The sequence below is a fragment of the Oryctolagus cuniculus genome, chromosome 1 (assembly GCF_964237555.1).
Source record: "Oryctolagus cuniculus chromosome 1, mOryCun1.1, whole genome shotgun sequence".
NCBI lineage: Eukaryota > Metazoa > Chordata > Mammalia > Lagomorpha > Leporidae > Oryctolagus > Oryctolagus cuniculus.
Genome location: NC_091432.1, coordinates 200,639,921 through 200,658,690, shown reverse-complemented (window position 1 = coordinate 200,658,690; position 18,770 = coordinate 200,639,921). Strand labels below are relative to the sequence as shown.

The following is an 18,770-nucleotide window of genomic DNA, read 5'->3' as shown; positions in this document are numbered from 1 at the left end:
AGGCCAACTGGGAAGTGAACCAGCAGATGGAAGACCCCTTTTTCTCTCTGCCTCTGCCTCTCTGTATCTCTACCTTTCAAATAAATATTTTTTTTAATTCACCACATTTTATATGGCATATTGTTTTTAATAGGAAGATTATTCAGCATATTTTGAATTCTTCTAGAGTCTAATTTGTATTTACTTGATTTACTAGTTTTGGACAGAACTATGTTAAAACTTCTCACTGTGACTGCAGACTCCTAATTCTCCATAACTGTTTTTGCTTGTATATATCAAAATTATATTTAAAGTGCACAGTTCATAATTATATATCTTCTTGGTAGGTTTTTTCTTTTATTAATATATACTGTCACACTGTATTCTTAATAAAGCCTTTGGTCGTTTGTCAGATATTGATCATCTCTAGCAGTTTTCTTTTCCTGTTTCTGGGTGCTTTTATTTTGGTATCTCTAAACAAGAATATACTACTGATGTTGTTCTTTTGTACTCAAAGTGTTGACTGTCTATTTTTCAATAAGGAAGATCAGGACAGGTGTTTAGCACAGTGGCTGAAACACTTGGGGGGACCTATATCCCATATTGAGCACCTGGGTTCAAGTCCTGGCTCTGGGACTCAATTCCAGCTTTTTTTTTTTAATAATTTATTTATTTTTTTATTTGACAGATAGAGTTAGTCAGTGAGAGAGACAGAGAGAAAGGTCTTCCTTCCGTTGGTTCAACCCCCAAATGGCCGCTATGGCGGGAGCTACACCAATCCGAAGTCAGAAGCCAGGTGCTTCCTCCTGGTCTCCCATGTGGGTGCAGGGGCCCAATCACCTGGGCCATCCTCCACTGCCCTCCCGGGCCACAGCAGAGAGCTGGACTGGCAGAGGAGCAACCAGGACTAAAACCCAGCACCCATATGGGATGCCAGTGCTGCAGGCGGAGGATTAACCTAGTGAGCCACGGCACTGGCCCCTCAATTCTAGCTTTCCACTAATGTGCACCGTGGGAAGGAGCAGGTGACACTTTAAGTATCTGTGTCCTTCCTGCCCACATGAAAGACCCAGACTGATTTCCAGGCTCCTGGCTTCAGCCTGGCTCAGCCCCAGCTGCTGCAGGCATTTGGTCAGTGACTAGCAGATGAAAACTCTCTTTCTGTGTCTTTCAAATAAATTAAAATAAATGAATGAAAAAATTTTTAAAAGATCAACCCATTTATATTTATTGTGAACTATCTATATATTTGAAATGTTACTTCTGATTTTCTATTTATCACCCTTTCCCTTTACTTAAAAATCTTTAAATAAATTTTTAAAAATAAAATAGTTTCCTTGTTTTCGCCTGAATTGGTCAAGTTTTCAATATTTCTTCCACCTTGGCTGGAAAAAAAGTTATAAATTGAATTTTCATTATTTTAATTACCTTTCTGGTATTTTTCCATCATATATACTTAATTATTCATTACTCTTAAGTCTGAATTAATATTTCTATTTTCCTCTTGAATATGACACAACCCTATAAAATTTTATACTGTCCTATTGAACAAGGCTACACCGTACATTCAATCTGTTGCTACTGTCTAAACCTACACTATTTAGTATGGCAGCCGTTAGCCACATGCAGCTTGATATGTAGCCAATCTGAAGTGAGATATGCTTTAAGTGTAAATATACCCTGGATTTAACACTTAACATTACAAAAAAATAAAATCTCAATATTTTCACATTGATTACATGTGGAAATGATAACATTTTGGGCATACTGGGCCTAATAAATTATTGAAAATGTTAGTTTTTAGTGTAACAACACAATTGAAAATTATTCATGTGCCTAACATTACATTTCTATTAGTACTAATCTAGTTTGTTTTAACACTTTTTCTAAACATTGTTTTAAATGTAGTTCCCTCCAAAAAACCTTATTTTCTTCCTGCTATTAGTAATTATAACATTTAGCTAGTAACATTAATAACATTTTCCTAATTAAAATTCTCCAATTTGGATTACCTGTTTAACTGGATATAGTATGATACTGCATTATTTTTTCTTAATATTCAAGATATTAGTATTATTCTACTTTCTCCTAGTGTCAACCATTGTTGATGAGGAATCTTTCAGCTGAATTATCACATCTCTAAGTAATGTGGCTACTAACTTTGGTGGCTTTTAAGATGTTTTCTTGACCTCTGATATTCTAACAGGTCACCATTATAACCTGGGTAGTTATGTATATATCTTGATTTCACCTGCTTGACACAGTAAATTAACTTTGAGTTTGAGGACTCAGGTCCTTCCTTTCTTCAATACCACAAATCTTCAGCAATTACACATTAAGTTTTCTACCAGGCTCTGCATTTTTCTTCTTCTTCTTCTTTTTTTTAAGATTTATTTATTTGAAAGGCAGAGTTACAGAAGCAGAGGCAGAGAGAGGTCTTCCATCTGCTGGTTCACTCCCCAAATGGCCATAATGGCTGGAACTGGGACAATCTGAAGCCAGGAGCCAGGAGCGTCTTCCAAGTCTCCCATGCGGGTGCAGGGGCCCAAGGACTTGGGCCATCTTCTGCTTTTCCAGGTCCTAGCAGGAAGCTGGATTGAAGTGGAGCAACCAGGACTCAAACCAGCACCCACATGGGATGCTGGCACTGCAGGTGGTGGCCTTTTTGCATTTTCTTTTTCTAGAATTCTTAATATACATCAGAATTTCTTTAACTTTCTTTTAACTACTCTTTAATATTTTTACCTTTTTTCTGTGTTCTGGGAGAAGTTTTTAGTACTATTTTCCAACTCACTAATACATTCATCAATGGTATAAAGGATAAATCTTATCCAATCTCTTGCTTTTTATGACCAATTACATTTTTTTAATTTCTAAGAGCTTTATTTGGTTCTAAACTACATTAGCCTGTGCTTGTTTTACCTCTTTCATTTAAAAATTTTCAGTTCTCTTTAACTGTAAAGTATCTCTTAATTTATTTCTCTGAGCATCCTGAAAAATGCTTAAAAGTTTTCCCAACCAATGGAATACTATGCAGCCGTTAAAAGGAGTAAGATCATTCCATAGGTACTGATATGGAATGATCTCTAAATATGTTAAGTGAAAAAGGCAAAGTATACATAATAGCATGTGTAGAATGCTACCATTCATATAACTCTGTGTGTGTGTGTGTGTGTGTGTGTGTGTATAGAGAGATATATATGCTTATACATGCATAAACTCTCAGAAAAGACAGCAAAAATTCTAATAGTGGTTGCCTCTGGGGAGGGAAACTGGGTGGCTAGGCGACAGAGGTGGAGATTGACTTACTTTTCACTGTTTACCCCTTTGTACCTTTGAATTTTGTACCACGTGCATGTATTACCTAGTCGAAAAAAAATAAATAAAATAATTTATTTTTTATAATGAAGTTTTTGTTGGACTACTCCATAAAATTAATTTCATTCAGAGAAAATGTTGTGGTGGCTGATTTTGTTATATTAATATTAGATGTCCTTATGAACGTTGGTTAATAGGCTCATTTTGAGTAGGACAGATTAATTTTTTTTCTCTCTTCCTAGTCAATGGTTTTAGAGTTGTCCTCCACTGGGCCTTCTGGGTATTGGGTCTACATGCTGGCCCTAAACTGACATTTCAGGGGTCCAGTTTCACAGTGATATTGGGAATAGTACATATACACATTCAGTCAGTGACTCAGCAAGTGGCTTCATTCAGTTTCTATTGATGAGGCTGTGTCTATCAGCTGAAACCCATAGCCCCAGGGAGGAAACTGCTTTTTTTCTTTTTACAGCCTTTCACAAATGAGACAGACATTTCAACCAAACACCTGGCTTTAGGTGGTGACCCTGGCCCTGGTTCCTGCCTCATGTGAAGCACTTCAGTGTGTTTTAATGCTTCTGTCTGACAGGAGCAGAACTATTAGATGTCAGTGCTAGACTGAAAACCCAGCAGGCCTGTGGTTTCAGTCTTGCTCACAGCTTTGTGTCTGCATTCCATTTCTGGCACTCAAAGATGTTTAGGTTGTTTTAGAATTTAGCTACTCATTTTATGCTATTTAACCCATTGTTCTATGTGTTTAAAGCTTGAGGTTACATCACAATTCAGTAGTACCTTGATTAGAAGTAATTTCCACATTTCTTTTTTTCTAACATTAAAAGTAATAATTATACAAGTGACAATCTCACATAATATACAAGTAACAATCTCATTACATAAAGTGTAGAATAGAAAATTACCTATAACCTATCCTTTCAGTCTAACAACTGACAGCATTTAAAAATATATCCTTTTAATTTTTTTCTGCAATTTGTATTTGTACAATTTTTATCTTGATTTTAACCTATATTTCCCAAGCATTAGTCTATGTTGCTATGTAGTCTTTATGACCATCATTTTAATGACTGCATATTAATCCACGAAACTATTCAACTGTAATTTACTTCCCAAATTACAAAGAAGCTCTCTGTGCATGTTTTTTCCTTTCAAGGCTTTGGATTTGGCGGGGTGGTGGTGAGGGAGGCTAAACAATAGGACTGCCAAATTTCTACACAGATCATAGCAGAAAGGCATTATAGGACTAGTATAATACTTGGCTGCAGTTCAGAATAATGATCCTGATAAAGGAAAAGAAAACACAAATTCAAATGAAAGTGAAAAATGTATTTCAGAAAGATGCAAGGAATTATATTCTCAATTAATAAATACAGATCATCTAGCACTGCTAGACAAAGTATTACATATTTTCACCAACTTTTAAAGCAGATTATTTTGGGCCACACTGATAAAGTTCATTCTTTCACTATAATACTAACCTGATATTATTCACACAGTCTTCATGAGCTTCAGAAAGAGTTTTTATGTGCTTTGAAGATATTGGGTCAAAAAGAAGAACTTCAGTCTGTTCACAAGCAACTGTCAGCACTGATCTGAAAGCAAAATGACACATTTCTCTTGGTTAGTTTTCTAGTATTGTTACTGATATTCACTTATTTATAATTGTACCAGCTACAGATGAATTTTTCTTTTTGGTTATGTTATTATCACATATTCCAAAGACTGTTATTACCCACTGTTGGCAAGAGTGGTAGGAAATGATTCTCTCTCCCCCCTCTGTATGATAGTGAAGTAGAAACTGGCACAGCTTATGTTTGGAGAGCACCTTTAGAGTAACTACCAAAATTTTAAACCTTTTGATTCAGTAGTTTTTTTCCTGAGAATTTAATCTATAGAAAATAATCATTTATTGGGGACTGTGTTGCAGCACAGCAGGTAAAGCTACCACCTACAATGCCGACATCCCATATGAGCACCAGTTCGTGTCCTGGTTGCTCCATTTTTGATTCAACTCCTGGCTAATGGCCTGGGAAAGGTAGTGGAAGATGACCCAAGTGTTAGGGCCCCTGCCACCCACCTGGGAGACCCAGATGAAGCTCCTGACTCCTGGCTTTGGCCTGGCCCAGCACTGGCTGGTGCAGCCATCTGGGAAGTGAACCAGCAGATGGAAGCTTGCTTTCTCTTTCTAAAATGTATTTTGTTTAAAAGTGTTACACCGAGAGGTAGAGAAAAAGAAAGGTCTTCCTCTGCTGGTTCACTCCCCAAATGACTGCAACGCCCAGAGCTGAGCAGATACAAAGTCAAGAGCCAGAAGCTTCTTCTGGTTCTCCCACGTGAGTGCAGGGGCCCAAGCATTGGGGCGTCTTCCACTGCTTTCCTAGGCACATTTAGCAAGAAGCTGGATCAGAAGTGGAGCAGCCGGGACTTGAATGGGTGCCCAAACAGGATGCCAACACCACAGCCAACTATGCCACAGTACTGATCCTGTTAACTCTCACTTTCAAAACAAATGAATCTTTAAAAAAGAATCATTTATGAATACAAAAAAACATGCATGAGGGGCCTTCAAAAAGTTCATGGAAAATGCATATTATTAAAAAACTGGCAGCATTGCAGGCCTTTGGAGCAGGGCCAAGTGGCCCATTGGGGTCTGGAATCTCAACAATGCACATACATGAAAAAAGAACAGTGAGGGGCTGGCGCTGTGGTGTAGCGGGTAAAGCCACTGCCTGCGGCACCAACATCCCATATGAGTGCTGGTTCGAGTCCAGACTGCTCCACTTCTGATCCAGCTCTCTGCTGTGGCCTGGGAAGGCAGAAGATAGCCCAAGTCCTTGGGCCCCAGCACCCACATGGGAGACACGGAGGTGGCTCCTGGCTTCGGATCGGCACAGCTCCGGCTGTTGCGGCCAGTTAGAGAGTAAGACAGCAGATGGAAGATTCATTCTCTCTCTCTCTCTCTCTTTCTGCCTCTCCTTCTCTGTGTAACTCTTTCAAATAAATAAATAGATCTTTTAAAAAAATGAGTGAATTTGTGTTGCCTTTTTAATGACTGATATAGATCCAAAATAATTAGTGATTTCTGTACTGCAGCAGATCCTTCGAATCACCTTCCAGGAGCAGCTGGATTCAGTTTTGGGGAAGGAGCAGAGCATTACTTGTACTCCACTAGTACAGGAAATAAAAGGGAAGCAAACTCATTTTGGAACTTTCTCCTTGACTATCCCTTACTCCTATCTTTTACTGGTTTGAATTTTACTCTGAATTATTAAGACCAAAAAAACAGAATATACATTTAGGACCTTTATACCAAGAAATTTGCCTTGAAAGCTGCTATTCTGTGGAGGGAAAAGTATATCAAGTTCCTGTCGGATTTTTCTTAATTTTATAAACAAGATTTCTTATGTCCTTAGATGAGGACGGATAAAACAAGTATAAATACACCTGCACACTTTTTAGCAGTTGTGTGAGAATAACGAGATTTGTGTTTTAAGGGCTTTGTCACGTGGATGTTTTTGCCACTGCAGTTGACTACTCAGAAGATCTTTTATAATGGTATAATATTTTATTTCTCACTTATCCCCTTAATGACAGTGTTTTCCAACCTATGAGCCTACCTGTCTCTAGCTAGGACATTATGAACAGTGTTTGCACTCACTGTGCAAACGCCCGTGTGTTACTATTTAAGCAACATCACAGTGCCATTGCTCAAGGAAGTTAAAAGGTGCATGCAGACACAGCTCTTTCCCCTTCCCCCCTTTTTAAATGTAACAAATACTTTTGATGTCCCCCTTCTCCCTTCCCCTATTTGGAAATGTGTCAGATGTGCAATTGTGGGGACTCAGAGTGGTCCACATGGTGTCCGGTTTTTTCTGGGCTTCATTACAAGGTATGCTGCAAGCCAGGCTACTTAAGCACCCCTTTCACAAGAAAATCTCGTGGGAGATCCAGCTGGCAGACCCAAGGAGTTTGGGAAACAGAACCATAGGGTTACACTCTGGGATCCTGGCTGTGAGTTGGATGCCTCACCTGGCTAAAAAGAGACACTGAACCTAAACGGCACAGCATGATTTTGTTCCTGCTTGGCTACATTTCTCAACACCACAGTCAGCTACGTCACCTATAGCCACCTTTGAAAAACACAGAGAACATCTTCCCCGAGGGGAAAGTAGATTTGGAGTATGCTGTCGTCAACACAATTCATCTGATAGCTTTTTAAACAATGGATCCCTATGAACTACAGATTCCTGGCACCAGCCCTCCCTGTTCCGCCATGATTCTGTGGACTCTGGTGTCTCTTAAGAGCATATGCTGGGGCCGGCGCCGCGGCTCACTAGGCTAATCCTCCGCCTAGCGGCGCCGGCACAACAGGTTCTAGTCCCGGTCGGGTCGCCGGATTCTGTCCCGGTTGCCCCTCTTCCAGGCCAGCTCTCTGCTGTGGCCAGGGAGTGCAGTGGAGGATGGCCCAAGTGCTTGGGCCCTGCACCCCATGGGAGACCAGGAAAAGCACCTGGCTCCTGGCTCCTGCCATCGGATCAGTGCGGTGCGCCGGTCGCAGCGCGCCGGCCGCGGCGGCCATTGGAGAGTGAACCAACGGAAAAGGAAGACCTTTCTCTCTGTCTCTCTCTCTCACTGTCCACTCTGCCTGTCAAAAAAGAAAGAAAAAAAAAAAAAGAGCATATGCTGGATCACAGAGAACACATCTGGTTGGCATGGCTCTTCCCAAGATCATCGTGATGGCGTGAGCCAGCATAACGGAGGTGGAGCAGGGAACCATCAACACTGGAGTGGCAGTCTGCACACCTGGAGAGGCTGTGCCTTTCAGGAAAAGCTTCCAACAGAGATCAGGGGAGAAAACAAAGATGAAAAGGTGGAAAAATTACAATTTGAAGAGGAAGATATTCCTTCTCTGAATCCAGAAGCTGGCAAACAGAGTCAGCTATGCAGACCTACTGGGACCCTTTCTGGAGTGTGGGAAAACCCACCTAGTAGCAAGCAAACTTCCAAGATGTTCATCATCAACGAAGTTTCCAAAGAGGATCCTGCTGCTGCCTTCTCTGCTGCATTCACCTCATCAGCATCTTCCCACGCAAATGGGAACAAAGCATCAACCATGGTTCCAAGCATCTATAAGGACTTGGATGCTAAGCCCAAGGTTTCCAACCCCAAGGCATGGAAAGCTAATAGAATGGAACACACACACATCAGCATCCCTTTCCTCTAGCCTGGAGTCTGCTTTTACCAGTCCAATCTCTGTTCTGAAGCCAGTGGTACTGGCTGGTGCTGCAGTTTTAAACTCTCCCAAAGAGAGTCCCTCCAGCAGTACCCCTCCGACTGAGGTCAGCTCCTCTCATCTGACCAAGCTGACCCACCGAACCACTGACAGGAGAGCGAGTTCCATCTCGAGGATGACGGAAACGGAGACTTCTCGGAGAGCACAGACTGTGACAGACCCGAGATCTGGAGGACAGCAGCACACCTGGGCCAAGGGCAGATAGAGAGGAAGGCTGGCCTCAGAATGGTCGTCTTCTCCCTGTGGTAGAAGAAGGGGAGGTCCTCCCACACTCCCTGGAAGCAGGGCACAGGTTACTGAAAGCAATGGGATGGCGGAATACCCTGAAAATGATGAGAATTGCCTTCCCCTCGCAGAAGATGAGCTCAAAGAGTTCCACATGAAGACAGAGCAGCTGAGAAGAAATGGCTTCAGGGAAGATGGCTTCTTGCAGAGCCACATTCCGGCCTGTTCTCCCCTTGGAGAAGCACTGACTTTGAGGGCTCAGACACAGAAACCAGTAGCGTGAAGCATCAGATGCTGATGCCTGGAAGCAGACATAGAAATGCTCACAGTCATATCTGACCCAGCAAACTCGACCTGTGTGTTTAGGGAGTGTATGAGAGAAATCGTTCTTTTCCCTTCCGTTTGCTTTCATTGAATTCTCCATGCACAAGGGAAATAATTGTAACCCAAAGAGAAAGCAACTGGTTTGTGTAGCTTTTGTTGTTCTTATTCCATGTTATCTGCTTAACAGAAAAAAGTCTGTGTAGGGGGAAAGATTTTTAAAATATACGTGTACACACAAACCCGATGTATATGGGGCGATGCACAGGCGGGAGCTGGCAGTGCAGACATGCAAATATACTGGTGTGCAGCAACAGCTTCTACTTCCAGCCCTGGGGCACTCGCCCCTGTGCTCAAGCAAGCAATCACTGTCAACGACAAAGTGACTACTGAAGCCATACTTGTATTTAATTAATGCTAATAATTTGGATATTTTATTTTTGGCTGAGTGGGTAACTTTAGCCCTTACCTAAACATATGTGCTCTTTTGTTTTTCTTTTTGGGTACAGCTGTAAAATACTTGGGTATAGGAAATGTGTTGTTCTTGCAGCCTTGATATTCAGGATGGATTGTAAAATATACATTTTTGTGGGATTTCAAAGATTAATATTATTTTTGTTAACATTATTTACAGATTTAAAAGATGTGGTTATCACAAGTCCTGAGGAAAACTGCATAAAATAACTTGGCATAAATATTTTTCATCGGTTAAAAATAATCGCATGCATTTCAAAAATTTTTTGCACCAAAACAAACTTCTATTTTTAATTTCATTTGTCCACTGGTTTTTTTTAAAGTACTCTGTAAAGATATGCCTTATTGTAAAAATGAAAAACTGAAAGTAACTTAAATGTAGATGAATGAGAATAACTGATAATATAAGCCCCACTTGTCTAGTGGATAGATTCTAAGATCCCCCATGGATGGCTAAAACTAGATAGCACCAAACTCTATACATGCTGTTTTTCAGTATACATATATACCTATGATAAAGCTAAAGTAGGTATAGTAAGAGGTTAACAAGGATTAAATAAAATTATAACAATATACAGTAATAAAAAATGTGAATGTGATATCATTCTGTCTCCCAAAATATCTTATTGTATTGTAGGTCTTAGCAATTTTTTTTTTTTTTTTTTTTTTTGACAGGCAGAGTGGACAGTGAGAAAGAGACAGAGAGGAGAAAGGTCTTCCTTTTGCTGTTGGTTCACCCTCCAATGGCCACCACACCATGCTGATCCAAAGGCAGGAGCCAGGTGCTTCTCCTGGTCTCCCATGCGGGTGCAGGGCCCAAGGACTTGGGCCATTCTCCACTGCACTCCCGGGCCACAGCAGAGAACTGGCCTGGAAGAGGGGCAACCGGGACAGAATCCGGTGCCCTGACCGGGACTAGAACCCGGTGTGCCAGCGCCACAGGCGGACGATTAGCCTATTGAGCCTCGGCGCCGGCCGGTCTTAGCAATCTTATTTTCTTTCATTGTTGAGAATTTTCACCTTTTCATTTAAGGAAGCACATTATAGCTTCTCTATAGCAATTCTGGATTGTCAGCATCACTATTCTTGTGCTTTGTGGCCACCATTAAGTCAAAAAGGATTACCTGAACACAGGCACTGAAATACTGCACAGTTGATCTGATAACACAGGCAGCTACTAAGTGACTAATGGGCAGGTAACATACACAGCATAGATATGCTGGACAAAGGCATGATTCACATCTAGGTGATGTAGAATGGCATGAGATTTCATCATAATACTCAGAACAGTGTATAACTTAAAACTTGTGAATTGTTTATTTCTGGAATTCTTAAAAAGTTTTATTTATTCATTTATTTGAAAGGCAGAGTGACAGAAAGATCAGGAGAAACAGAGATCTAGTTTACTTCTCAAATGTTTACAATAACCAGGGCTGGACCTGGTTAAACCTATGAGCCAAGAACTCCATCTGGGTCTTACACGTGGACAGCAGAAACTAAAGAACTTGGGCCTCCATTTGCTGTCCCCTGAGGAACATAAGCAGGAAGCTGGATAGGAAGCAGAGAAGTAGGACTTAATCGGAGGCACTCTGGCATGGGATGCAGGCGTCCCAAGTGGTAGCTTACTGCACTGTGCCACAATGTCCGCCCCTGGGATTTCCCATTTAACATTTTTGGACTGCGTTTGACAATGGGTAACTGAAACCACAGAAAGCTAAACTGTGGAAAAGGGGAGATTACTGTACTATACAGAAATTTAAAAGAGAAGGGTAGATAAGGACTCCAAAACACGTTTTTAAATGAGAAAAGCTACCTGCAAAAAAACTCATGCAGGGGCCGGTGCTGTGGCATAAAGCCTCCACCTGAAGTGCCGGCATCCCAAATGGGCGCAGGTTCCAGACCCAGCTGCTCCACTTCCGACTTGGCTCTCTGCTATGGCCTGGGAAAGCAGAAGAAGATGGCCCAAGTCCTGAGGCCCCTGCACCCGCACAGGGGACCCAGAAGAAGCTCATGGCTCCTGGCTTCGGATAGGCTCAGCTCCAGCCGTTGTAGCCAATTGGGGAGTGAACCAGTAGATGGAAGACCTCTCTCTCTCTCTCTTTCTCTCTACCTCTCCTTCTTTCTGTGTGTAACTCTTTCAAGTAAAAGAAATAAATGTTTAAAGAAAAAAAAACATGCAAAGATAAGACAATTTAGGAGAAAATCATATATAACGAAATTATTTATTTCTTCATCAACACCTCTAAAATGTATTGGAAAAGCTCTGGCATATATCCTACCTACCAGGCCAGGTAGTTACAATCAGATTTTCCCTTCCTGTTTTCTTAGTTTTGTCTTTTGTTTCAGGCCTTCTCTATGACAAAATTATATTTTAATAAACCTTTTGCAAATCATATTTTGATTTGTGAAAATTGGTCATTTACTTTTTAAAAATTTGTCTAAAAAATGTTTATTTTCATTTTAGTTGAAAGGCAGTGAGAGAGAAAGAGAGACAAAAAGCTTCCATTTATTGGTTCACTCCCCAAATGCCTACAATAGGGGAATTCAGCTCCAGGTTGAAGCCAGGAGTCAGAGCCCCAGTGGGACCTAAGTGCCTGAGCCATTACCTGCTGCCCTTGGGGGTGTGCACTACAGGAAGCTGGCATCAGGAGTGGAGCTGGGACTCAAATCCATGCACTCAGATATGGGATTTGGACCTCCCCAGTGGTATCTCAAATGCTGTGCCAAAACTCACCCCTATTGTATATTTTATATTCAATGATCATGTAATTGTCCTTTAAAGGACTATTTTTTTAGATACCTGTACTTCAAACTGTAATGATACGGGGGGATTTTGCTGTTTCCCACGTGTCCCCTGTCCATGGTCAGCGGTGCAGCAATGCTGAGAAGTGGGCCCTTTGAAAGGGGACTGGTCACAGGGTCAGTAACCTCAAGATTATACAGATCCATCTGGGGATTAATGGATTACTGTGGGAGTGGCCTTGTTATAAACACACCTTGGGGCACACTTGCCATCTCCTCATGTGATGCCCCACACCATGTTATGATATAATCAGAAGGATCTCACAGATGCCAGTGCCACACTCTTGGACTTCCCAGCCTCCAGAACCATGATTCTTTATAAAGAATATTCTCGATTCTTTATAAACTACCCAGTCTGTGGTACTCAGTTATAGCAGCAGAAAATACACCTGGGCATTTTTATGCTAGCTGATCACCATGAATAAAAATATTCAATTTGTAATTTTAGAAGATTTATAAATAGTCACTTCTTTGTTAGTTGGAAGAGCCATGAAATGAGCATTTTTCCTTTTTGTATGTAAGCAAATATATCAGTAATTCTTAAACATTATAAAGAGAGATCCATAAAACTCGCTGTTTTTAATACAATTACAGTATATTTTTATGATAGTGTATTATGGCTTGAACACCAAACTCATACAGGCGGTTAAATCCCAAAGTTTGATGTTAACAGTTGAGGGATTAATGTTAATAGTTGATGGATTTAGGGTAGAGATTTGACCTAAATATGGCATCTGGGAGGCAGGCCATGTGGGAAGTCTTAGGTCTTTGGTGGCTTGGCTTCAGAAAGTAGTTCTCAAGACAGGGTCAGTTAAATAAGCTCAGTACACTTCCTTTCACATTCTGCTTCCTGGCTTGTCATGTAAGATTGTCCCTCTGCCATAATATACTCTCACCAGATGCCTGAACCAATGAGAGCCTGATCTTGGACAGTAAACCTCCAAATTGTAAGCCAAATAAATTTTCTTTCTTCCTAATAAGTTCATTTCAGGTATTTTAGTTGTAGTAATGAAAAGCTAATACAATGGTATAATATGTAACTTTCTGAACGGATATAATATGTACCAATATCAAAGCCAACCCTGGGGACTGTGCTGCAGCACAGCGCATTAATGCCCTGGCCTGAAGCACCGGCATCTCATATGGGCGCCAGTTTCAGTCCCAGCTGCTCCACTTCTGATCCAGCTCTCTGCTATAGCCTGGGATAGCAGTATAATATGGCCCAAATCCTTGGGCCCCTGCACCCACATGGGAAGCCTAGAGGAAACTCCTGGCTTCAGATCGGCGCAGCTCCGGTCACTGCAGCCAGTTGGGGAGTGAACCAGAGGCTGGAAGACCCCCACCACCACCCCGCCTCTCCTCTCTCTGTGTAACTCTGACTTTCAAATAAATAAATAATAATTAAAAAGCCAACCCTTTTTTCCATGGGCATCTAATACCTCCTTTATCATGCATAAGATTTGTTTTTGGATTCTATATTGTATTCTGTGAATGCCACACTATCTTAACTTCTAAAAGGCTTATAGTGCATTTAGTATATGGCATTGTTTCATAAACATCTTTTTTCTTGGCTAATATTATATTCTCTCTTCAAATGAATTTTATAGTATATCAAGTCCTACTAAAAAAAATCTTGTGAAATTTTTAATAGGATGCCCTGACTTCACAGATATTTTAAACTATTTATTCATTTATTTACCTGAAAAGCAGAGTGACTAAGAGGGAGAGACACAGAGAAAGAGATTTCCTATCCATTGGTTCACACCCTAAATGCCTGCAATAGCCAGGAGCCTAGGGCTTAATCTGGGTCTCCCATGTGGGTGGCAGGGATCCAAGTACTGGACCATCATTCACTGCCTTCTCTGGGTGTGCACTGGCAGGAAGCTGGATTGGAAGCAGAAGAGCTGGGACTAGAACTGGCACTCCAAAATGGGATGCAAGTGTCCCAGGAGGCAGCTTAACCCAATGTACCACAAAGCCCACCCCTGACTTTACAGATTAATTGGGTACAACTTGTAACAAGACTGAATCATCAAATATAGTAACAGGCATACTTTCCCACATATTCATGATGTTCTAAGGAAGAGTATTTTAGCAATTCTTGGGCATTTGACTATCCCTATATATTTAGAATCAACATTATCAAGTTATGTGAACACACACACACACACACACAATCCAGCTGATTTTTTGATACTGTATTAAATTTACAGGGAAATTCGAACAGGATTGACAATTCTACAATCCAAGAACATGGTGTACCTCCATTGGTTTAAATCTCCTCTCAATGAAGTTTTATAGTTTTCATGCCTGTTTTAGGTTAGATTTATCCCTGGGTACTTGATTTTTTTTTTTTTTTTTTTTTTAAGATTTATTTACTGGGGCTGGCGCTATGGCATAGCAGGTAAACTGCCACCTGCAGTGCTAGCATCTATATGGGCACTGGTTCAAGTCCCAGCTGCTCTTCTTCCGATCCAGCTCTTTGCTATGGCCTGGGAAAGCAGTAGAAGATGGCCCAAGTCCTCAGAAGAAGCTGCAGGCTCCTAGCTTTGGATTGGCCCACCTCTGGCATTGTGACCATTTGGGGAGGGAACCAGCAGGTGGAAAATCCTCTCTTTCTCTGCCTCTCAAATAAAGAAAGAAATCTTTAAAAAATAAAAGATTGATTTACTCTGAAAGGCAGAATTACAGAGTAAAAGGAGGACAGACAGAGATCTTCTATCTGCTACTTCACTCTCCAAATGGCCACAATGACTGAGGAAGGGCTAGGCCAAAGCCAAGAGCCTGGAACTCCACTTGGATCTCCCATGAGCGTGGCAGGGGTCCAAGCCTTGGGCCATCTTCTGCTGGTTTCCCAAGTGCATCAGCAGGGAGCCAGATCAGAAGTGGAGCAACTGAGACTTGAACTGGTTGCTCATATGGGATGTCAGCATTGCAGGCAGTAGCTTAACCTGCTGCACCACAATGCTGGCCCTGAAACAAGGTTTTTAATTACAGATGTAGTACTTTCATTGATTATGGTACTATTTGAGATTCTAATTTTTTACAATATCAGTTTTGGTCATTTCTACTCTTCCAGAAATTAGCCTGTTTCACTGAAGTTGTTCACAATATCATTTATTTCCATTTTTTAAATTGAAGTATAAGTACACCCAGAAAACTGCATAAATTGTAAGAATACATCACAGAGACAGCTCTCCTCACTGGTTCCCTCCCAGTATGTTCTCATAAGGATAGTTTAAAAAGGTGCCACATGGGGCAGGCATTATGGCACAGTGGGTTAAGCTTTTTGCCCACAACCAATTTGGAATGCTGTTTCAAGTCCTGGCTACTCCACTTCTAATATGGCTTTCTGCTAACGAGCATCCTGGAAGGCAGTACTTGGCTACCTGCCACCCTATGGAGATCTCAATGAAGCTCCAGGCTGCTGGCTTTCACATGGCCCAGCCCTGGCTGTTGCAGGTTTCCGGACAATTAATTTCTCTCTCTCCTTTGCTCTGCCTTTCAAATAAATATTTCAAAGGAAAAGAAAAAGACATCTCACATCTCACATACTATTCTCTCCAGGGGTGGGGAACTCGGGTCTGCAAAAACATTTGTTCTGGCCCTGCTAAGGTAACCACAGCAGGACCAAAACAAATTCAATAAATCCACAGCAGACTAATTTTTAAGTTGATAAAACTGTATGGCCCATGAATGATGTATATCCAAGTGGCCCTTAGAAGGGTCATTCACACCTGAATCTAATAACATTATTAATTTTTTTCCAAATGTCATCTTAGGAGGTGACACACTTATTTCACAATTTTTTAAGACTTTTTTTTTTTTTTTTAAATTTATTTATTTCCAAGGCCAGGTTAGAAAGAGAGGAAGAGAAAGAGATCATTTCTCTGCTGGTTCAGTCCCCAAATGGTAGCAACAGCAAGGGCTAGGCTGAGCCCAAGTCAGGAGCCAGGAACTCCATCTGCGTTTCCCACATGGGTGGCAGGGGTTGAAGTACTTGGGCCATCTTCTGCTGCCCTCCCAGGCACATTAGCAGAAGGCTGGGTCAGAAGCAGAACAGGTGGGACTCGAACCAGTGATCTGACAGGGATGCTGACCTTGCAGGTGGCAAATTAAACCACTGCACCATAATGTCAGCCCCACAGACATTTTTGAAACTCTTTGGAAATTACTATCTAGTCCATACCTCGTTTACTTTTTTTTTTTTTGGGGGGGGGTGCCACATTCCTTTTACTTTGTTCTCTATTCAATTCATACAGTTAGGGGCCAGTGCTATCTATGGCACAACAGGTTAAAGATGCAGCCTGCAGCATGGCTGGTTCAAGTCCTGGCTGCTCCACTTCCAATCCAGCTCCCTGCTAATGCACCTGGGAAAGCAGCAGAGGATGGCAAAGGTCCCTGGGCCCTGCACCCACGTAGGAGACCGTTAAGAAGCTCCTGGCTCCTGGCTTTGACCTGGCCCAGCCTGGTCGTTGTGGCCATTTGCAGAATGAACCAGCAGATGGAAGATCTGCCTCTCCACTCTCTAAGTCTGCCTTTCAAAAAATTTTTAAATTCATAAGTGTAATTCTCATATTCTACATCATTTCTCTTCCATATTAGTTGTCCTTATAAATGACAGTGGTTGTGCTACCAGGCAAGATGAGTTAATTCATCTGTAACTGAAGAATGTAAGAAAATTATCTCATTTAACACAGATACAGCCTCTGTCTGTGAAGTTCTTTAAGTCCTATACAAAGCTGGGCATACTAGAAAGTGAAGTAACAATACCGAAGGGGCCAGCATTGTGGCCTAACAGGTTAAGTCACAGCCTGCTCCACTTCAGTCCAGCTCCCTGCTAACGCTCAAGTCCTTGGGTCCCCATACCCACGTTGGACACCCAGAAGTTCCTGGCTCCTTGCTTCAGCCTGGCCCAGCACTGGCTGTTGTGGCCACCTGGGGAGTGAACCAGTGGATGGAAGGTATCTTTGTCTTTCCCTCTCTCTGTAACTCTGCCTTTCAAATAAATAAATAAGTCTTAAAAAAATACTGAAAAATTAAAACACTGCATTATTTTAACTCACTACCTAAACAAAGATTACAAAGAATGGTGATATGCATCATTGACAAAGATATGGAAGAGGACAGGCACTTTCCTATGTGTCTAATAGAAATGAGAACTGGTATGACCTTCACAGAGGGCAATTTAACAGTAGGTATCAAACTTTTCATATCCTTTGATCATTCTAAGGATTTAACCTAAGGCCATAAGTCAAAAATATCAATTCATAGAGGTGGAAATAATGTTATAGAAATATATTTACAGGTGCCGGTGCTGTGGCATAGCGGGTAAAGCTGCCGCCTGTGGTGCCGGCATCCCATATGGGCACCGGTTCAAGTCCCAGCTACTCTACTTCTGATCCAGCTCTCTGCTATGGCCTGGGAAGGTAGAAGATGGCCCAAGTCCTTGGGCCCCTGCACTCGTGTGGGAGACCAAGAAGAAGCTCCTGGTTCCTGGCTTCAGATCGGCTTAGCTCTGGCCATTGCGGCCATTTGGGGAGTGAACCAGCAGATGGAAGACCTCTCTCTCCCTCTACCTCTCTGTAAGTTTTTCAAATAAATAAATAAATCTTTAAAAATATATTAACAAATAGCTCATAAAAACTATGAGAAAAAAAGGCTACAAAACAAGATGATTCTATGTACGTTAAAATAAACACAAAAAGTGTCTGGAATTTATTCAGTCTCTAGGATTATAAGTGGCATTTAGCTACTTAAAACAAGATGATTCTATGTACGTTAAAATAAACACAAAAAGTGTCTGCAATTTATTCAGTCTCTAGGATTATAAGTGGCACTAAGCTACTTTTTGTTCTGTTGTTGCCTAAATTTTCCACAATAAACATATATTGTATAATTTTAAATTATTGAATTTTTTCATTTTAAGTACCAGAATACCTGCAATTTGAATTCCTTCTTCATAACTCATTGCTTCTCCTATCCTCAGCCTAAAATCTCACCTCCAAAGAACAGAAGCAGTTACCTTCTCCTGTCCTGGAAGTACAGGCATAGGATGGGAGGAGAGGGGACAGGACACGGAGAGGAAAGGGAACGAATAAGGGGGAGATTCCTGGTGTTTTAGGAGACCTTGAATAAGAGGTTGGTTAGAGGAAGGAAGAGAGAAGGTTCCATGCACAAGCTTCAACGGAATTACCTTTCTCTTCCCACCAACTGTCTGCCTTAATCAGTACGCGTCCGCTCCTATGCTGTGCACCCAACCCCAAGAAAGAGAAGTGCCAGGGAACCTCGCACAGGATGTGACTAGGCCGCATCTGCGTTAGCGAAATGGCGCTAAGACCAG

At 41.5% G+C, this 18,770-nt stretch overlaps 1 protein-coding gene and 1 pseudogene across 2 annotated transcripts in view; one reads left to right on the top strand and one right to left on the bottom strand.

Moving 5' to 3' along the window:
* The window catches only part of DCAF10 (DDB1 and CUL4 associated factor 10), a 54,154-nt gene that overhangs the window by 33,531 nt on the left and 1,853 nt on the right, over nt 1–18,770 (bottom strand). For both annotated transcript variants that reach the window (XM_008263653.3, XM_051843869.2), the window contains exon 2: nt 4,791–4,904. In XM_008263653.3, coding sequence (XP_008261875.2) covers nt 4,791–4,904 — 114 coding nt within the window. The remainder of the gene's footprint in view (nt 1–4,790; nt 4,905–18,770) is intronic.
* On the top strand, nt 7,384–9,147 carry LOC100349886 (vasculin-like protein 1 pseudogene; annotated as a pseudogene).